This window comes from Galleria mellonella, unplaced genomic scaffold, assembly GCF_026898425.1.
Source record: "Galleria mellonella isolate WM207_F2 unplaced genomic scaffold, CSIRO_AGI_GalMel_v1 utg63, whole genome shotgun sequence".
In the NCBI taxonomy this organism is placed as follows: Eukaryota; Metazoa; Arthropoda; class Insecta; order Lepidoptera; family Pyralidae; genus Galleria; species Galleria mellonella.
Genome location: NW_026442130.1, coordinates 9,327,576 through 9,350,983, shown reverse-complemented (window position 1 = coordinate 9,350,983; position 23,408 = coordinate 9,327,576). Strand labels below are relative to the sequence as shown.

General features: G+C 31.1%; 1 protein-coding gene across 8 annotated transcripts in view; it reads right to left on the bottom strand.

The window, feature by feature from the left end:
• Nucleotides 1-23,408, bottom strand: part of LOC113521990 (dystroglycan 1) — a 131,278-nt gene that overhangs the window by 15,598 nt on the left and 92,272 nt on the right. For 6 of the 8 annotated variants that reach the window (XM_031909981.2, XM_031909987.2, XM_031909982.2 and 3 more), the window contains 10 exons: nucleotides 13,287-13,452; nucleotides 12,605-12,751; nucleotides 11,379-11,546; nucleotides 8,392-8,556; nucleotides 6,709-6,828; nucleotides 6,181-6,336; nucleotides 5,559-5,708; nucleotides 2,646-2,846; nucleotides 1,598-1,762; nucleotides 398-706 (listed from right to left, as the gene is read on the bottom strand). In XM_031909981.2, the coding sequence (XP_031765841.1) occupies nucleotides 398-706; nucleotides 1,598-1,762; nucleotides 2,646-2,846; nucleotides 5,559-5,708; nucleotides 6,181-6,336; nucleotides 6,709-6,828; nucleotides 8,392-8,556; nucleotides 11,379-11,546; nucleotides 12,605-12,751; nucleotides 13,287-13,391 (1,686 nt within the window). In that variant the 5' untranslated portion in view covers nucleotides 13,392-13,452. The remainder of the gene's footprint in view (nucleotides 1-397; nucleotides 707-1,597; nucleotides 1,763-2,645; nucleotides 2,847-5,558; nucleotides 5,709-6,180; nucleotides 6,337-6,708; nucleotides 6,829-8,391; nucleotides 8,557-11,378; nucleotides 11,547-12,604; nucleotides 12,752-13,286; nucleotides 13,453-23,408) is intronic. The other 2 variants (XM_031909989.2, XM_026907696.3) reach the window with 2 other exon arrangements.

Genomic DNA, 23,408 nt, shown 5'->3' with positions numbered 1-23,408 from the left:
CATGTAATTTGTATATGGCAGTTTCTACTGACTAGCCTCCAAATTACTCCATAGTATCAGATCGATCGATTTGAACATAACTAATTATTTTTAAACTTTAAAACATAATTATATGATGTTGAGGTTTATTCTGAAGGATGAAGTCTCAATATTGCATACACAAAATGTAACATTATGTGAAATCGATAATGACAATTGTAGAGGAGAATTAATAATGTGAGAGTAATTTTGAATTTTGTTACGGTTAGTGTTAGATAATGAAATACCAAAACAACACTCCTCGATACCCAAAATGTTTTATTATTAATTAAAACGTGTCTTTTGCTGTACCTGTATAGATTCGTCTTGATAACATCGAAGAAACGCAAAATAGGTGAAAAACTATTATTCAACGGACCTGTTTAGTGACTTCCTGTATCGTAGTTTCTGGAACTGACGTGGTGGTGGGAATATCTGACGTCAATATTGTCGTCTCGGCCGTCGACGTGGTGGTCGGTGGTTGTGTGGACGTCGTGTTCACTGTTGTGACTACCACTGGCGGTAGTGGTATTAAGGACGGCGACGGTTCTGGAGTTTGCGACGTCGTCGGCGGCGACGTCGTAGTCGAAGTCGTCGACGACGTGGTCGATGAGAGCGTCGACGATATGGGCTGTTCTGATGACGACACCGGCGGCAGTTCGTCCGACCCGCGTATAACTACTGTTTGCTGAAAGTGCCATGCGGACGCTCACGCGATGTGTCGCGGTTACAGACGGGAAGACAACGAGACGTGGCTTGGAGATATTCCTTGATTTGATTCCTTTTGATCGCTCCTTGAATTGACTGACAAGGATAGTAGTGCTACATGCCGTGCACATATCCGGTTTATATACATATTTACAAATATATTGTATAGGAAAATATTCTGAAGAGCAGAGAAAACGTGGGACGAGAAAAGTAACATATTAAAGATCGCAATGGCAAGAAAAGAAACATCTGACAGATTAAAAATAGGAATAGTATGATATCATCATACAGTTAAAATTTATATAGAAATGAAATGCTTTTTTATATTAATAATAAAGAAGTACGGATAGAATAACTAAGCAATGACTAATTCATATTTTTATGACGAGTTTAGATATAATTAAAATGCCTTTTCACTCTTGTGGCATACAAAATATTTTTTATTTTCAATTATAAAATAAATAAAAATGATATATAAATTTTATAAATACGGATATATGATTAAATATTCATTTAATAGAAAAAATTTGTTTGTTTCCACAACGTTGTCTTTACGTCCATCGATTAGTAAACTATTTAATGATAAAAATAATCCAAAAAGGAAAATTAATGTTCCATTCAATATTATACACTCAACATTCAATAGAAATAGAATTCTTAACCTTTCAATTTATATTTACTATTCACTTCCCTTTTCGGACTATAATTAATATTTTGAATCACAAAATGGGGCGTGAACTGGATTATTGATTAGAGATCAACTACTTCTAATAACCCCGTGTTAAATTTCAAACAACCCACACACAATTAGTTTGATACCCTCTAGATGACAGTTAGATTAAGGTGGAGTGTTTAGATAAAGACAACATACCACTTCCATTTCAGTTGTGGTCTGTGTCTCGGATACATTGTTATCGGGGAGCGCAGACGGTAAACTGCCGATTCGTCTTGGGACGAATGGAATTTCCTTCGTATAATTTACATTGCTCGCCGCCTCTGATGCTGATTCGTATGGTGTGATCTTCACTTTATTGTCCTGTTAAAAGATAATGAGTTATTTATAATGTGATTCATGATGCAATGATGTGTCGCATACAAAGTATTTGGTCATGCTAGACTGCGTGCTACTAATTTTCTAATATACTACAAAATAAAAAAAAACTTTCACTAAGGCTACATTAATAATTGATAAACGTAATATTTAATTTTTATTATAAAATTGTAGTTCGATGAATATAGTGGAATTGTTCTAAAATGTATTTTGCTAAAAAGTATCATGTGTCACTATGTATTTAAATAATTTGAATAAAAAATTGCATAGTCTAAAACTAAAAAGATAGTTTATTGTGTGATTTATTGTGATGATCATAAATATTTTATTATTATGGTTAATACTAGAAAATAATAAAAACAAATAGCAACACCTAAATCTCTACACTACACAAAATAGAATTAAAGTTGTCTACACTACACTAGGTACACACTTATCTCTAATAAATGTAACTGTATAGCATCTAAAACTAGGGCAAAACGCGAATCTATTAATTAGTGCCTATACGGAAATCGAGATAGCATATCTAGCAGATGACATTAATTATTTATAGTAAACAGAAAAATAAATTCAAAGAAACATATAAAAAATTTAAAACCGTTATGTTTTACAATATAGACAATTTCTGTCAAATGATAATCACATTCATATACATTGAGAGTGGAAAAGCACTTTCATAACATTATTAAATTACATGCTAGCTACACAAATGCAACAGTTTAACTATTCTAATTGCTGTTTTTGTAGTAAATATAACACATGCTGGTTTGGTAGTTTTGACATATATATTTATACACCCGCCTTAATAATTAGACAAAAATTATGCATGCATATAACACACAAGGCGCGAGAGCGGGTTACGACAAACCTCTGTGGTATACGTATTAGTAGAGGCGAGCTCAGGAGTGGTTTCTTCCGCGCGAGCGGTGGTGTATTCTTCAGTAGTCGTGGGGTCAGGCGTGGTCGGGGGGGAAGTTGGGGCAGTGGAAGCAGGCAGGGTGGTTGTGGACGTCGTGGGTGGGGACGTTGGGGTGGTGGTTGATAGAGTCGTCGTCTCGGCGGGCTCGGTCTGAAACGTGTCGGTGGTGGTGTGTGGCGCGCTCGGGGCGGGGTCCTCGCCGTGGTGGTGGCGGTGGTGGTGCGGGGTCGGTGACGGGGAGGGGGAGGGGACCACCTGCAGCGCGCGCCGCGACATACACTATGTTAGTACTGCCACCCATTTGTGCATACCCTAGCGAGCCCTGTCTGTGGTTATGGCTTTGAAAGGACGTGTATGTGTATAGGTATGCAATTTGAAATTGTAACTTAGTTCAAATCAATAGCAATCTAAATATTACATAAAAATCTTACAAATTTATTTAATCGGTAGATATTATTTCTAAAATAAAAAAAAAAAATCAAGAGTTACAATAACAACTTACACATTGGAAATTTTAAAAAGAAGGTAATTAAATTTTTTACCAAAATCTTAAGGGTAAAAAAAGCTTTTGGTTGAATGATAGAAATAGCTTTTAATACCAGGTAACAAAAATATATTTTTTTGCATGACATTATTATTCAAAGGATAATAGATAATAGGTAATACATAGAGTATGTTAATTAACAAAATCAATTCCTTATAACTAGTGATAGTGTTCATTATTAAGGCTTAAAAAACATTTTTTTTGCAGGAAAAAAATTTTACGTCTTTAATAATGAATACAATCACTAGTTTTAAATACGTGATTTCGTTAATTAATATACTGTATAACAAATACCATTTGAAAATTGCAAAGGCATTTAAATAAATATAGGAATACGGGAGACATGATATCGAATCTTAATATACATATATATACATAGTATTAGACGCCCTCTCAAAACTCAAAAGCCTTAAATATAAGGACAATTTTTTATTGGTAAAACATTAATTAATTATTTAGATAACTAATAAATCATTCAAAAAGCCATATATGATTATAGCGTAGCTGGATGACAGCAAACCAGCCAAGTTTTGATATTTTAACATTTATATTTACAATAAGAAGCGCCTTAAAAAGCAGTGTTAAATAACCACACACAAAGCTCACTTGTTGTATATATTATTGGAATAATAATTTTATGTTTAATGATCATGTATGAATGAAGAATGTAAACAAATGTTCGATGATTTTTATGTAAAAATAAGTTTATGTACCTGCTGCTGAACAAAATCCAAAAAAATATATGTAAGTACAAATACTTGATTTATGACCGCATTTAAATAAGACAACAATATAATGAACATAATAAACGAATACAATCACATCTTTTTAATATGAATGATATATTATATATAATAAAACGTGTTGAAACTTGTAGTAGTAAAAAATTGCGATTTCACTGTACATTCATTTCAATAAAGAAATAAATAAATGAACATTGGTGAAATCAAAGAAATAATAGTATTTATAGTTGATAAAATATAATGTTCATTATTATTAAATATCATCTGAATATAATAAGATTATAAGTCATTCACATTCCATGCTATATGGGTCTCGACGATGCTTCTATGGTATGATGTGACATAGACAGGAAAGTGCAAGGTATGCATTCCATAATGGGAACACTAGATATGTTAAATTTATTGGAAACACCAACTTGTTACGCTGATTTTAATAACAATATAATGATATGACTTCAGAATATTTTTATATAAAGTAATGATGTTAAAAAGAATTTTATTTCCAAAAGAATATGGTTTTGCTGTAATGGAAACAGTATTTGATTCATCTGAGAATTTCAATCAAAAAGTTTAGTAAATTTTTAATTACACCAAGCGTGAACCAATACGCGCCTGGTATCATCAGATGAGAATATTTTTAAAATAAAACAAAAATATTATAAAAAATATTGAGTATAGTATAATAATATAACATATTTTATCAATGTATGCACATACTGTTAAGAGTTATATTTGACATTGAACATTATTATATAATATATGGTAAACTTTTTAGATTCCCATATGGTTGAGGTTTCCAATAAATTAATAGACAGGTGATGGTACATAGGTTACATGTTATGGATGACAGTATCATAGCAAAGTGACATGAACATTTGTAAAATATTAATTACACTGTGCCTGAAAGTCTGAATCTTTCACGCATAGTTAAATTATATAAAATCATGAATAAATTATATTATTCATGATTTATTAAATAAAAGTTAACTGAATTTACAATTTTGTTTTATTAAACGCGTAATAAAACGTAGAGTTAATAGTAAATTAAATTTTGCACACCCTGTATATACAAATGCTGATTTATGATAAAGCCCGAAAATTATTATAAATATTTTGTAATTATTTCTTCATATTCAATAGAATCGATCACTAACAACTAAATTTAGTCATGTATAAGTCTATATAAATACCGAACAAAGTGACCAGAATGTGTCAAGAACAAAGATTAGTGATCGATGTTAACATTTCTTTCACAGGGGACCTCTATGTATTGACTCTATGGAATTTTTTTACAGTATTTGTCACATTATTTATTAGTAACAGTTACTACATACAAAAGCTTGTTGTCTGTAAGTAGTTTATTTGTGAACATTTATACTATTTACTGAGTTTATTGTACTCCTACACCTCATTCGTATATTTAATACAGACCTTATTGTGCCATTTTATCCCATATGTGAGATCAATTCACATTTTACTGTGCCTTATTACCCAATTTGTATATTTAATACACACGTCATTGCGTCCCAAGATCCAATTTTTGTGCGTAATAGAATGACTGTTAAGCGCACTTACGAGTCCGTCATCGATGCGGCTATATTCATAGTTTTCGTTGTAGTCGTACCCGCTGTAGTCGGCGTCCCTGTCTAGGTCCTCGTCGACGTCCGCGCCATCGTCGTCGTTGTCGTTATATTCGTACCCGCCAGATCCTTCTGGTAGTCTCAGCTGGAATCAAATAGTTTTATTAATTCGGCCATAGTATGAGAAATAATTTAAATTTCCAGAATGCTAAAAAAAAAAGATAGAATATGCTAAGAAAATAACCACACCATGGTTTGTCTGTCATTAGTAGTCAAAGATCGCTAGATTGTTCATTTCATGGTAATTACAGAATTGTCTAATCAGATTGATGGACAAGTTTAGGGAAACAAAAATGAATCGTTCGTTATAAACCGTGACGTATAGTTACGTCATGTACAATGTGATAAGATTAGGACAACTTTTCGTTATGTTTTGATAATTTAGGTGCCAAAATGAATTCGAAAACTTGGCAGTGTAAATTTGTATTGCAGCGGGATGTGAGGTATTAAATTATGACTGTAATAAGATGTAGATTAAAAAGTTAAAAGTTTCTTATCTATATCTTATTAAAGTACTTATTAATTGACAGTTGACAGATAAAGATTGTTGATATTACCTGTCGTTTGCGGCGAGGCGCGGCGGCGACGGATGCTAATCGCCAGCCCAGTACAGGCATTTGCAATACGTGAGCCAGCGAGCCGTCCCGCGCTTGTTCCCGCAGCCCAGATACCAGAACCTGGTGGCGAGGCCACATCTTGTTTTTGCACCCCACCTAATAGTTACAATTATACAGTTAATTAACATAAACATGTTAGAGAAATATCAGAGGGACACCTTGGTATAAAATGGGCTTGCATGAGTACCTCTTTCCTAGTCGGGTCTCTGCCGTAAACTGGCGTATGCCTCCATGGTTGTGTTTCGGTTTTGAAAGGATATAGACATTACCTTTTACGATATTCCGGGGATAAAAAATAATAAAGCTGGATACACTCAGTAATATCCATCTCGGTTTCTACCATAAAAACGGTTTAAGACCCGTATTGTTATTTCATGACAATTTTTTCACTGTATACACACAGGTTTTAGTGTAGGTCAGATTAGAAAACATAACAATGACACAGTGAAGGAGTCCCAAAAATCTCACATTTAAATAAATAGCCGTAATTGCACCGCTACGCCTGTGCTGTAGGTTGCCGGTGCCACTCTTGAGTACCGTCAACGTGTGTTCCGCCTCTGCTTTGTACGGCTCCATCCAAAATTCGTCCTGAAATGTTATTTGTGAAGTGTAAATAATTTGTAGTTATTATCTACGTAACGACAAAACAAATTCTTACAAGTTTACTTTCTTACTCTTATATGAATTTACATTTTTTTTTATTATAAAAATATAAATATGGTTTGATTATGTCTTTTTATTATCTTTTGATTTTACATCATTATTTACATAAGGGAGCTTATAGTCGAGAAATGGGCAGCAGCGTTCCTCTTAAAAGGACATAGATATATTATCCCTGTCAAACAATATCTATATATTACAGTAAATAATACTATAATACAGTAACTAATAGTGAAACAGTAGACATAAAAAGTATAGTAAGTTATATAATATTGTAATTATAAGTAAAATTTAGATATATAAAATTTCAACTCTTGAATTTGATTGGTTTACAAAAAAAATGTTGACCAAAGAAATAAAAATACAGGTCCTACGTAATACCGACAAGATGTCAAACGGAAGTATAGTTGTTAAAGGAAGCAAAAGGCACTTTCCTTATATGGACTCTATTATCATATTCACATATCACGTTGTTGTACGGAAGTATTTACTTAACAAGGATATTGAAGGTAATATTATAAGGATTATTGTAGATCCATACCTATAGTTATATTTAATGCTTGATAAGAGTTGAATGACCCAATAAACATGAATGCATAATAAACGATCAATAAAGACTAAATGATCATAGGTACCTACTGAATTGTTATTTCCCAGAAGTTTCCTGGTTATGTTGCGTTTTAGATTCTTATGGCTTGTGCGGATATTTTAAATCAGTTTCTGTTTTCAATCGATTTCAAATAGAAAGTTCTTGATTTGACTGTATTTTATGTGTTTATATTATGTAATGTTTTCAACAACTACGTACCGATTTTGAGAAAGCATGTATTGTTTTTACTTTTATTTTACAATATAGGGATAAACTGAGTATGCGGCTTATCTGATGGTAACTGATTACCGTCACTTATAAGCATCAAAGAAACTGCAGGTGTGTTATTGGCCATTTAAGAAGAAATATGCTCTTTTCTTGGAGGTTAAAATAGGTTTTTCTTCTGATAAGATAAAACGGAGCTGGTAGGTGGCTGCAGTGGCCAAAACAAAGTTTGTCGGGCCGGCTTGTTATGGAATAAATACTGAAATATATTAGTTACTACATAGCGCCTTAACGGCTTCATGAAATTTGAATAACTATGAAATTTGGTATACACATACTACACGGGATGGAAAAGGACAAAGGTTACTTTTTATCTCAGTCAAAGAACATATTCCGGTTACGTAGACGAAGTCACGGGTAAAAGCTAGTAAAATCATTATAATCATCATCATATCAGACTTTAAGTGTCCACTGCTGAATACAAACCTTCTCTTTGACGGGTTTTGCCAGTAGTTGCTACACTTGGCAGGCGGACTGGCAACCACGGTTAGGCTTTAGAGATATTTTAAGAGAGACGCTGCTGCCCATCCCTAAAGCTAGTAAAATACAGATACGTATACAAAAATATAAGTCAATAAAGTATATATATGTAAAGTAGATAAAGTATATATACGTACACCATCGAGAGCCATAAACTTGGCAAGTTCCATGAGCGCGCGTATCCGCTGCCGCGGCGCGATGTGGTGGAATGCACCATCTATCAGAATCACCAGGACGAGTCGGTTCTCGGCACCGGCGCATGAGCCGTATTTAGATTGTGGCTTGTCTTCCGCTTTCTTCACCTGGAATGTGCGTACACGTTATTCATTAATAATTCAATTTTTATTTTAATAGAGTTATTTAACTTTAGCTCTTTTAAATCGTCACTGTTGCTGAGAATATTCTAATTTTAATATTGTATGGGTACAATGACTAATAAATATTAATGGTTTGCGTAGCTTTATTAAATATGTACTTTTTTAATTAAGTAAAATTTTGATAAGAAGGAAACAAGAGACCAACCCCCATAAGTTGCATCCATTCACAAGTATGTCGGATGTGTCAGTCACATTTCAGAGAGGTGTATACTCAGTCTACCACATCGCTACTAGTTTGATCTGTATTCAATCTATTTATCGCTCTACCAAGTACCCCACAGGATAGATAGGAAGAACTCTGCAGGTAACTATAAGGCTTGCTTTAGATATACACTTTCTCATCTACTTCTCATGTACAAATACGTTAGTTTTGGTAGACTTTAATAGATGTATCAGATAACACACGGTTTGTGTGACAACGTGGCAGGCGCCCATCCGTGATGTTAGCAATACCAAATGCAATACCTACTTTGTGATTTGACTCTACTGACTCAAATACTGGGTACGCCAGTAATTTCACTACCGTTTCTCACCTTTCAAAGTGGAAAATTGCATGCAAGCACAGCTATTTGATGGCAAAATTAATAGGGGAGACAGAGGTAGCCAATTTATGCTGAAAACTGTACAGAGCCAATGTGATAAGTTGTTTACGAATACTGGAAATTCTAGTTTGTAGATATTGCTTACATTATGTCTTAATTACCTGAACATTGTCAAGCGAATTAATTGGTTGTGTAGTCTATAATTTATGAAGAAAATATAGAGTAGCTGTGCTCATGAAGCGTGCACACATCTTTTTATGAATCATCAATTTAAACTGATACTTATATGAAAATTTATAATATAACATCAATGATGGACGTAATGAATCGATAAGTTTCGTGAGAATATTCTGATGCATCAAATTTACAGTTTGTTGAACAATAAAAGAAACCATTGTTGTAGTAGTTGGAGTAGTTACTAATTGGTAAAAGCGCCATATATTTAGGTACCACTTTGTTTTTTAAATATTAGCGTAGTATTAGTGCATAAATTGCTCGAAATATGTACTATTAGTCAATAAAGATTGATTGTTATAATATTTAATCCCATTATCGTATTTTTAAATAATTAATTGTTAATAGACTTGTTAAAATAGGTTAATTGTGATTAGTATTTTTTGTACGTGGCGATATTATTGCTATTTCTCGCGTTTTTTACTCCTTTTGCCGTTATACCTGTTGTTTATTGCGTATATAAGTTGTCAACGTATTGAAAATAAATTATAAAGAACGTTAATTGCTAACAAAATTTGTCCCGGGTTTCGGTACTTAATTTTGTTAGGAATAAATACAATTAATCTTCTTTATAATTTATTTTAAATGAGACGAGCACGACCTGTTTCAAGATACGCCATTACGTCAAAAGAATTTATACCAAATTATACGTGACAATTACTATGAATACATCATAATAATTACTCATTAGAAATTAAAAATGTTACTTATATTATTAATTTAATAACTTTATGTAAAGTAAGAGATTATTAAATATTTATTTACAGTTAGACACTTAATTATATAATTTATTTAAAAATTGTTAAAGAGATCTTATTGGAATACGGCACGATGTAGAATGTGCAAGTTAAAACGTCGACCGATTAATTTTTTTTTTAAATCATACAATTATTATTGGATATTATTTATAAAAGATTATTCGTAATTCCATTGTTGAAAGTTTTGTAAGTACATATTATATTTTAATGTATTATTTGCCATTACTAAAAAGAACAAAGCCACAAACTTGACCGTAGACCTATGCGGCAGTATTATTGTTTCCAGCTGTCTACTTTAATGTTCACGAGTTAAATTGATTTGCAAATGTAACGAGATTGAATCACTGTACTGTCTGTTCATCGAGCCTAGTGATGAAGACAATTTGTAATTCCATTTCATCGAGTTGCGACTGAACACAATTTGCTCATTTAAGCACGTTGATTTATTATTGAAAGAGGCAAATTCATTCACGGTTTACATTTATTTTATCTAGTACTAATTTTTATATTTTACATTTTCTATTACTATTAATACACTTTAAGAATTATTAAAATCTGTTACTATAACCTGTTTAATTTTACTTGGCACACGCTGTAAAAAATATTTTTATCGATTCTATCCCACTATTCTACAAATAGTATAATATGAATTGGAAAGTCTGTAAAGATGTTTTAATTCAATTTGTTACACAGACGAGCCATATTCTGATTGAACTAATAGGCTTCAATAATAATATAAATATAATTCTCTGATCATGTGGAGAGCCTATTAAAAACGAAAAAAAAAATATTATTAATTTATATTAATACATAAATAATAATGGAAATCAATACAAAATTATATTTAATCATAATGCGATTTGAAATTATTTTTACACTTTTATTTAGATAAAAAAAAATAGTGTCTTGGCATATGTGTCTAATGAAATAATGAAATGATATAATAAAAGCATTTTTACTGATTGTACTACTATTATCATTTTCTTACTTTTCTTACTAATATCGGACTATACCAATCGTCATAAAATTTAGTATAATATAAAGTATAAGATGGAGAAATATTTAGAACATGTTTTCTCTCGATTAATGATCATAATACTGGTTCTGTAGAACGTTACCATAGGTTTATCTCTAAATTAATGTGATCATCTTATCGACGCAACGGTCACGCGGATAAAGTCACGGGTAAAAACTAGTTATACTTAATAGCTACCTCAATGGTGAAGGAGTCGGTAGCTGTAAGTCCACGCGTTCGTCCGTGTGCTGTGATGCTGAAGGTGTGGGCACCAAGGTCTGCCTGTTGAGGCAAGCCGCTGATCAGGCCGTGTTTTGAGTCCACGGCAAGCCAGTTAGGCGTGTGACGACCGTCATCCCTGCGAACCTGCAAGTGCATAATTCAGTCATCATTATCATCATTACAACACAACTACGCGCACTGCTAAATATAGGTCTCTCTAAAATACAATAAGAAAAACGACTAAACTTTTTACATTAAGTGTGTAGGTCCAGACATAGAATAGGTCACCCCTTTCTTTTCCATAGATATTGGTGCTTATGATAGAGGGATTAGCCATAGCGTTCCTCTTAAAACATCAATGAAAGCCGAAGTGCGGTTGACAACCTGTCTGCCAAGCGTGGCAACTACAGGCAAAACCTCCCTTATGGGGGAGGCTATGTTCAGCAGTGGGCAGATAACGGCAGATACAAAATTTTTTTTTATATTAGGCTAATACCATTCAATCAAAATCAAATTCTGAAGGACTACTATTACCGATATACTATACATACCATTAATACCTTATATGTTATGTTTTTTATGCTAACCCTACAAATACTTTTTCCTTTTGGGTTCTCCAGATTGACTGGAAGAAATCCCTTTAAGGGATAAGTCCGCCTGTGTACATTTTGGTATAACCTAATATCTATATTATAAATGAATGTACAAAAGCATATAAATAAAATAAATTCTCAATAGAAATGGAATTCCATGAAAAAAAAAAAAATAAGATGATAACAAATCAAAAGGTTTAGTATTGCCCCGATTTCATACATTAAATGTAATAGAATTTTTAATTCTACTTCATAAAAAAAAAAAAAAACTCCTACTTAATACAACAAGAATTAATATGGATTCAATACATGAGTATCAATTTTAATAATTTTGATTAATTATAATTAAAATTATTTTAAAATTAGCGAAGATGGTGCACGACAAACACATACACATGCATTAGAGGCAAATTGAGAACTTAATTTTTTCTAAAATCCCTTAAAATAAGTATGAAAGAATATAAAAAAAAAATAGAAAATATAACAAATTGGTATTTAGACAAAAAAGAGTGACATGGATATACTGTGGCACAGACTGAATAAGGGTTCTTTATATCTTTTCGTGGCGGAATCATTTAAACCTGTTTGATAAATTACACGCGAAAGTACCTTGTATGCTTGTACTTCTCCGGAGAAAGCTTCTTTGGGAATTTCCATACGGAACAAGTGTCCTACATAGGCCGATGTATCAGGAACGCCCCATAATCTCCTTAGGCCATTTCGTGTTATTTCGGAATGATTGGCTGTAAGTTCAACCTGGAAATAAAGACAATATAAATTAATGCCATATCTATTTCGAAGTCTAGACACTGAGCTGTTGAGTTAGACGATTATTAAATTTTCAACAAGAGAATAATGTTGAAGAATAAAGAATAATGTTGGTGATTGTGCTCCTTCTTCTAATAAAATTCAATATACCGAATGAGCATAAACTGTTGTTGCTACGGTCTTGGTAGGTATTCATAAAACAATGTCATTTAAATACACTTTAACAATACAACAGAGCAATCGTTTCATTTAATATATTCGAACATTCTAATTATACTGACATAAAGATATGAAGGTATAAAACTGTGTTAATGTTGTAATTGGTAACTTTTTTAAAATGTCTTTATATTTATCTTTAATCAATATTATACTTTCAGATTCTAGTATAATATAAAAAAAAAAATAATGTGCCAGCTATTACTATGATGACTGTTCTAGGTACAGCTTTTAGACTCATACTCTATATAAATGTAAATGATCTATGCCGATTGCCTACAGGGAAATATAATACGGGTTCACCGACCTGAAACTCGTCACTATTGTCAAAAGCGAAGTCGTCGTCATGGCGACTTAGCGCTAGAGGACACAGCAGGAGTACTGCGCACGCAATGTACCGCGCGCGCCCCATCTTGCCCGCTCCCACCGGTGGTCGTCACTAAATCGCGATCTCATAAATTCATGTTGCTCATCTGTTGACAATAACAACGTTAAATTGAAATGTTTTGTACACACCTTTGTTTTAGTAAGCAATTGATAAATTCATTACTCAATCTGTAGTTGCTATTAACTTTTGTATTTTATAATTTAGTTTATCAGATAGAGTGAAAAATTTTTTTTTACCAAATTTATAGCAAAGCTAAAATTGCTTCCAGTAAATATAATTGCAAGTTATTTACAAATATAAACGGTATTAAGTAATTTAAAGGGGGCAAGTTATCAATAATAAATCAGTAACTAAATTAAGAAAATAAGTCGTATAAATACTCCTATAACTAACTAACTATAGACTCACACCTCAAACGATGTTTAATCTTATAAAGTTTGTAGTGTTGATCACTTTGAGCACTAAATGTTATACGGTAAAGAACAAAAGCACTATCAGCGTGGTAAAATTTTGATCTAATACTATCTAATCCCTGAATCTCAGACACGGAGAAAAAAGAACTGTAACTTCTATTCATCAAACCACAATTTAAACTAGTGAGTGTAACCAAGCCAATGTAACTTGTGTATGATTCAGACTTATTATTGGTAGAATTAGTATAAATATAATTTTTCTTATAAGTATACAAAATTTTAGTTTAATCAAATGTCATAAAACTTAAAAAAAAAAACAAATTTTAAAACCAAAAAGATAAACGGATGGAAAAAAGTATAATAACGAACAAAGCAAACTAAACAAAAGCTTGTAAAAGTACCTACGACATGTACGCACCCTTTATCACTTAACGATAAGTACAGTACACTTATTATAATTGTTGGCGACAGACCTCTTTTTATATAATTTACCTTTTTAGCATTATATTTTTATATTATGAATATGTCTTTTGATACTTATTTTGTTTTTCTATTTGAGTGACATATTATTGTTATGTTGTTAGATTGTGATTGTCATAAGAAAATATACTGGTAAGCCTCTCTTAATATTATTTTATTATTGTCGCTGCCCTCTTCTCCTACCAGCGCCCTTTTCAGAGGTGCTAATAAATCCACGTCCAGTCCCAGCAGATTTTGAGAAGCCGCCAGTTCTCACAGTGTTTCATTTGCTGTTGGATACTCCGTCGACTGAAGCTGTTCGCCCCATACCGACACAGATTTGTACCGTCACCACAACAACAAGATGGAAGTCCGATTGACATGGTGATATTGCTTTTGTCGCCTCCTTAGATTGGTGCTCTGCACCGGGGCGTGCCATGTTGGCGACAGACCTCTTTTTATATAATTTACCTTTTTAGCATTATATTTTTATATTATGAATATGTCTTTTGATACTTATTTTGTTTTTCTATTTGAGTGACATATTATTGTTATGTTGTTAGATTGTGATTGTCATAAGAAAATATACTGGTAAGCCTCTCTTAATATTATTTTATTATTGTCGCTGCCCTCTTCTCCTACCAGCGCCGTTTTCAATAATTATAGATTTTTTGAAAATCGTGATTTGTATTTGAAATGATTATCCATAACAATAACATAATTATCGATGTATGATGAAAAAAGAATAATGAGACGTAAAGAGAAAAATCCATTAATTAAGCCATCCTTTCAACGGCTAACGGAGTATGTGTATACAGACAAATTTGGTCGAATATTGGCTACAAATGACTCTGTAGACGAAGGGAGGGCAACGGAAACGAGCTGATACAGTTAAAGGCGCGTGTTGGCGCATAATGATCGGACGTAAATAGAATAGTGTCTGAACGTTCCTCGTCTTCCTTAGCATGCTGTCGCGAAACCACTCTAGGGAATATTCTTATGTTGCTTTTAGAATAACAGCATATTTAATAGCCACTTGAGAGCAATGTAGACTCTATTAAATTCTAAACATAGATATTTATTTTAGAAAACTAAGATGTGTTTCTAGTAACACCAATTGTAAAATATAATTATCGTATCTATTTTCTTTATGATTTACAATATTATAAATAGGTTTATCTCTATAGATAATATTTTGTTTATATGTACGAGACTGTTTATATATAATTGGAAAACGATAATTTAATGCACTATGTCTCTATGTTTACGACTTCGGCTGCGAGTGTACTGTACAAGACAAGACGATGCAAGGTAAGCTATGTGCTTATCTTGAGGAAGACTCTCCGATTATGTTGAAACAATTGTTGGCAATGACAAACAGCACATAATGCTAAGTGTGAGAGTTCGTCTTAGAAGAAAGTAACCTTTGGAATTATTCGGTGCAGAGTTTTTATAAGAGACAGGATTTAACACGATTATTTAGAACAATAAAATATAATTTAGCTCATATAAATTATACTGTTCATAATTTTGTAATATTCCATATTTGGGTATGTATTCTATAAATAATTATTATTTATTTTTAGGTTATTTAGAAATATTTATAATGAAAATTAATATATGTAATACGTAAAGACTTCGGAAATTTATGATCGATTATATTTATTAATAACAGTGTTTGATTTATTATATATTTTTCTTTTTATATCATGAAAACAAAATTGTATTCTATATTTGGTTACTTTACGAGTCAAAACAGAACTGACTTTTTTTTACGGAAGCTTCTTTAATCTCATTGAATACTCATTCTTTCAGGAAAATTAAATGGGTTACGTCACTACTCTCAGCACTGTGGGCGATTGCGAAAAAGTAAGATTCTGTCTATACAAAATACACAATGGTGTATAAAGCTAATTGTAACTATAATAGTATTATGGGTGATAATTACTTTTTTTTTGTAACCAGAAATATAAAAATCAATTGTTAAATATGTGCAGTAAATCCCATTACAGTAAACTTGTATCTACATTTAAATAAGTATCTACATTATATTAAAAGTCAATCTATACTACTTGTAATATAATATCTACATTGCGATAATAGTTCATTATTTCGAAAGGTCCATTCGTAACCTATATTAAGAAGGGACTGATACAAGTACCTTTTTAAGGTGGTAAACAAAATCGTTAAAGAATAATTTTACAGAATTACTTAAATTCAATAAATTTCAGTCATAGCTCAGCCACTTCAATTATTTTCAAGACGAAGGACGACGTGAAAACATTTCGAAATGAAACGTGCTTAATATGAAATGGTAGAGTACGAGCAGACAATTTAGATATTATTTTGTATGTACAGTAATTTATTTAGGTATTTTAGGTAGGTACTTTTTTTACCTTATTAGAGATTTTCGTTATACCGCTGTTTGCCCGAAACAGCATTATATTTTAGCCAATCTTCTTAGTGATTTAATTTGTGGCATTAGACCACTTCCATGAGTGTTGTTAAAACAGGATAAAGAGTTTACTCGAAAATATGTAAAATATTATTACATAATAATAACTTATTATTAGATAAAAAAGATACTGTTTGTTACATTTTAATGGTGTTATTAGAAAGAATTGGATGAAACAATTCCTGGGGATGGCCTGATGCCCAATTAAAGGCACAGTTATGTAACGACATAAAAAAAGGTAGATAAAGGTCATAAAAATATTTTAACTTTTAAATCGAAGCTTTTACGAGGATTCTGTGTAATAAATCACCATTATGTTATGTATAATTTTACGTAGTAAACAGAAAGTCAGTTTGTCTTTATTTACCTTAATGTATGCGACTATAACAAATTAAAAGGTTGTTTCTTAAAACGTGAAAAATTATAAAACATTTAATTTCTTAATTCTTTCTAGCTATTCTTGTATTCTTACCTAAATAACGTTCAACTATATGTCTCCACCCGACGACAGTAGATGTTTTTTTAAGATATTGCGAAACGCGGAAAGGAAATATATGCAGTCATAACTGGAAAATGCAAGTACAACAGGATGCAATAATAATAATTTCCATTAAGGTCATGAAAATTCTCCGTGGTAACTACAGCAAAACCCATTTTTTATGAGGCCTATGTTCAGCAGTGGACAGTTAACAGATGATATGATGATGATAAAATTAGAATACTTATGGAATCATTTTTAAAATCTTATTTAGATTGACTTTGTATGTACATAGTTTCACATTTGTTACTCAAATTACTGTGGGCGCTCTACAGTTTGCTCAATAAATTGATTTTAATGAATTCCATGGGAAGACGCTATAATGGGATGGAATATTTTAGCGTAGAATATTTTGGCGTTTCCTCCGTTAAGTTTTATGTTTTGTTCGACAAACGGTATAGTGCCTAAGTACACCATAAGGAGTGATTGGGTGAATGATATAAAATTTTAGCACTAACAATATATAATAACGACCTCTGTAATGTAGACCCGGAATAATATTTTGCATTCTCGCATCGCGAGCCGGTGTCTTAGTAAATAACAGTATCTACAGACAATAGTAGAAATCGACAGCGGTATGTACAACTAAGAATCTACTCACACTATAGAATATATGAATTAGGGTAAAAAATTTATGAATCAAAAGTTAAAAAATGACATGTTTCGAGTCTCTTATGTATTCTCATCTGTATTTCCAGGTTAAGTTAGAGGTTATTCTAAAAAGTTGTACTTGAGTTGTCTACGTTTCGTTGAGCATAATTGGCATGTAATGTAGTAGACGATGAGTCTACCGCTGTGTAGTAGGTACCTAATTATTTTTATTTATTTTTAAGTTATAAATACTTATTATATTGTGTATTACTTATTATATTGTGTATACATTAATAGTAATCTATATAATGGATTTGTAAAAATTTTTTTCATCTAATGTATGTACCTATATTCATACAATAATTGATTTGAATTTGAATGTTTACAACCAGCACGTAATGAGTGTAAACTTCTAATTTCTTTCCGATGCCAGAGACTTGTCGCAACTAACAGACAACCAACAGAAACTTACATACTGACATTAATGTATTCTATTACTTTTGATAGATAGTTTAATATTCTTTTTTTCTTTGTTATTATAATTGGATCGTAAAGTATACTATTATTTTACTTTACGATTCAATTATTTTACTTCAATTATCTTTTAGGTTGATCGTATTTATGAACCATATTGTTTGTGTGTTCGCTTAGAACGATGCGGTTACATGTCGTTGTATAATAAAAGAAAAAAAAAACTATCAGTTATTAAATTTGTCCTGTATACTATTTTCCTCGAACTATTTATGAATAAAACAAGTTCTGATTATTTTTATGTATTGAAGTGGTATTAGTTTTCGGTGAGCGAAGCTGGTAAGAATTAAACGTGCTGTACCTGGATATATCATAAATTAGTAAAAATAATTACATAACTGCATATTTCTCACAAGATTGCGCTTTAAACATTTATCCATTTAAATGCAATATTATAAAACAATCAGAAATATTTTGTACATGAATTTGTAAAAGAACACATTAAATTTAATCCAAATAAAGTTCTGAATGTGTACATATTGAATTGAAACGTTATATATTAAGTCTATGTTATTTTCTTCATGAACAAATGAATAATTTAGAACCCATGCGATAAATTATAACACAGCATGTCAAAAATTGCACTCACTCTTATAGTATCTTTAATAGCAATTGAGTACGAGTTATTCGAAACAAAATAGTACAGACGGGGCTATGTAAATCATTGTTATCGACAAATTGTGAGCTTTCTCAGCAGGGTGGTATATACGGGCGTGACATAATATTTTGCACCTTCCTCTTTCTGTCTGACATATTTGTATTACAAATTCTCCGAGGAAGTTAGCTTTTTTTGTCGAGCAACACCACCAATAGAAAGTATATTTTTTATTACTTTTTATTTTAATCACATTAAATGTATATTAATTAAAAAAAACAGTATCTGCTTTCTTTATAGTCTTCTGAATACTTTCTTTTATTATTTATAGCTCAACATGTGACAGTACATCAAATTACAGCAGATAGAAGATTTGGTGTACGATTCATAAATACGAATAATCGATGACATAGTTTAACATAATTTATTGATCACCTTTGATACTTTGACATTTAACATCGATACCTTATATACTTTACAAAAAAGTTTAAAAAAAATACCAAAATTTTCAGTTTTTTATAAAAACTTTAATTCTCCAAATTTTCATGAACACAATATTTTTTTCTCAAAATTTTAAATGAATACTCAATCTGGCAACGATGATTGCCCCCGTTATGTTAGTCTATGGAAATTTATAAAGTACTTCTCTATGAATGAATAATCTATATAAATAAAAATCAATTGCCGAATGTATGAAAGCATATCACTTCAGAATGATTGCACCTATTTGGCTAATTTTTTTTGTGCAATTGTAATTGTCAAGACAATATTTGTATGAAAGAAAATATTTAAAAAATCATACATAATATATGAATATATCAGAATTTTAGTTTAAAAATTTCCATATCAAAAAAGGAGCGAGTGAGATCTTCAAAAATAGACAAAATGACGTTCATTTGTTTATACTGTTTTAGTTTTCGATGGATTTAATAATTTTATTTTGTTATTTTGGTCGTTTTGTAGAAAAAGTAGTAAAACGTTATACCTGGTGTAAAGGAAATATTTAGTTTCGTTTTCTTCATTAGTACATCTATGTAAAACCGGAGCGTGGAGATATAAGGAGGTGGTAAGGTATAATTTTCAATAGATCTTAAAAAGAAGGATGTTCTCAATTAGGTTGTATTTTTTATGTTTGTTACCTGATAACTTCGATAGTTCTAAACTAATTCTTTTTTTATCTGAAAATATATACTTACAGTTTTGTCACAATTGAAGTAATTTTTTTTTGTGAGATATTTTGTGCAATCTTTTATTATTTCTTATTGAGATAAAAACTTTCAAACTAGAGCTAAAAATACATCTTCACATCTAATGATCACAATGATCATGTTTTGATTAACAAATTAACATATTTTAGGTTATATCCTATACAAATATTGTTATAATGTGTTATTTGTAGGGTAAATAAAATAATAATAATAATATAAGATGTTAATAAATTAAGTAGTTTTAATATTAATGACATTTTAAACTTAATAGTAAAAATCAAGTATTTTTAACGAGAGGATACTTCTATTTTTTCACACGTTTATCGTACAACTATGACTAAGTCCTAAAGAAATAATAAGTTATCTTGTTCTACGCCAAAAACAAGAAGCTAAGTTACGTTTAGTACGAATTAGGTACATATTTCTATATTGTTAGTGTCACAAAATAAATAAAACATGATCGTAAATATATACCAATATTTTACTAGTCGGCGACTTCAAAGGCAACAAAATAATGGAAAAAGAAAGAATATATTTTCAACGAAAATTCCTTTCTTATTATTGTACTAAAATATCACAGAGTTCGGGGGATTCATTATTCGAACAATGCCGCTTTATACTGAAGTAACGGTGTGGTCTGGTTTTATTTTGTTTTTATTAAGATCCCTATTGAATGTTTTCATGAAATTTCTGAATCTGTCCTAAAGAAAATTCTCGTTTTCCTAATAGTCTACAATAGGAAATCATTATTAATCCAGAGAAGCGATAAGAAATTGTTCTGAAATTAAGAACATTAACAATTCGTATTTTTTGTCAAAGGGCGATGAAGGGTTCTACTTATTATCGGTTTCGTATTAATACGGTTTTACCACAAACTTGATATATGAAGTATTTTATAATAAAGCAAAAACCATCATTAGTTTTGTAAGGAAAAAGTTTTTGCTCGCTATCATTCTATCCTTTAGTGTCAGTAAAATAAATGAGGTGAGATTTTTCTTAGAGATTACCTCAATTATTAGCATTATAGTTAAAGGGTTTTTGATTTTGTTCAAAATATTCTGTTTGACGTAATAATATTCTTGTCTTGCTAAAATTAATAAAGTCTTATACCAAGGGATTGTGGTGGAGGGTATAATCGAGGCAGTTCGTGGTTTCAACTCTAGATCAAATTCGGATTTGTGGTGCCGACGCATCTCGCTTATGAATTGTTAATTGGCACCGCGGTTATTGCGGCTTCTGAGTGGATCCTTCATATTTAAACTGTTACTTGAGAAAAACTTTAAAATAAGTAGAATTAGTACACAAACTTTTTTTCTTGTGGTAGAGTTTAAAACATTTATCGAGTGCCTACAAAGGTAATATGAATACTTAATAATGATATATATTTAATCCATATAATGTGAAAAATACTTCAATTACTATTAACCAGCTGTGAAATATAAAAATCTTAATTATTTACAAATTTGTTTTAACGATCATCTTAATTAGTTTCTTGAAAAAAAAAAAAAACTGGTGATCTCAAAAAGTATTCATAAAGCATTTTATTATTAACTACTTAAATTTTACACTTAAAAAAATATTCAGTTTGGAAGTAAAAGTGGGAGTAAGGTTTCCAATTTATGATAAAATTGTAAGTTCAGCTCTATATTATACCCTCAGAAGTGGAATTTTCAAACCCATTTTATATTATCTATATATCAAAAGACATCAAAGCTCTTTCTAAATAAGAAATATTTCATTTATGCATTGTAGTTATTAGACGTAGATTTACGTGTTGAGCCAGAGTAATATAATAATCCTAATTAATATAGGATCACATAATAAAATAGTTGAAAGGAACTAATTTTTGGTTACCGATTAAACACTCGTACCTACTGACAATGTATCTATGTCGGTGTGTTATCTGATACGGTATTGTAATTTTATCTCTTTTGTCTTCTTCGATGTTATTTGTTTGGCATCTAAATCAGTCGGACAATTTCATGTGGGTAAAGATACTCGTATATTGGTATGATATCCGACGAAGGATTTCTAGTTATGATTGAAGTTAGTTAAACTGTCCTATAAAAAGACTAATAATAAATTTATCTGTAAATAAATTTCTTTTTTTGGAAATTTGAGTTTTTATAATGCGAAAATTTATTTAAGTTTTAAATTTTTGTGTTAATATATAATACATAAATAATAATATATTGTTTGTAGATACTTCTCCTTATATCTGTTATTGCAACATACGAATAGATAACAAAACATAACGGCAACATTTTGAAGGAGAAGTTTCTATTAAGATTGAATTTTACATCCAAGTATATAATTATTATTTATAATTAAATTACAATACCATTTTTAATTGCTACTTCCAGATCCACTTCCACATTCCGGATTGTTGTTATGTTGAACACTAATAGTTTTAGTCAGTTTATTATTATTTGACCAATTATGAATATAATAAATAACAAGGAAATATTAAGAAATGGGAGCAAAACATTTATATTTAGTTGTTAGTAAAAATGAGTTGCGGGAACTAAATATTTCTTCCGAGTTGATTCAATATAAAAGTTATGTCAAATGTAGGCAGTTAGAAAGTTCATGAGCAAGTTAAAAAGAGTAGACTATTCTCCGTTTACCCTTGGGCTGTGGATAGGGGGTTTAAGAGGGTTAGCACAATGGATCTGCTCCCCTAACTAAATCTCGTCTACTCTGCAGTACCTATATCTACGAAGAACCACTTATGTTTTTATGGCAAGGTAAAAGTTGTGTAGTTTTCATAGTAGTAGTGCAAACACTTGTACCAAGCAAATGGATGAATTTATTTGGGTCTCTTTTGCATTCTTTTTTTGATTTTTATCTCTACTGACCTTAGTTTCAATGCAATACTTTCGAGAGTAAAGTGCCTAAGAGAATAAAATGAAGAGAAAAAAAGGTAGACCCCCATTATTAAATGAAACTAACTGCGAAGGAGACCCACAAACCTCTTATCCCTATAGCAATAATAAAATGTAGGCATATGTATAATATAATGTAGGTAATGTATAATATAATGTAGTAGGTAGGTAATGTATATGTAATAATATAATGTAGGTAGAAAGAGATGCTATAAATGGACTGTAAAATAGGCGTAATAGAGCTTAACTGACCACAGCTGAATTTTGATTCCCGATTTCTTAAGAGCAAAAAAAAAAGGAAATTTACAGAATTGGAAAAATAGAATTGTAGATTGTTTTTTTTAAAGCATTCAGTAACACTAAAGC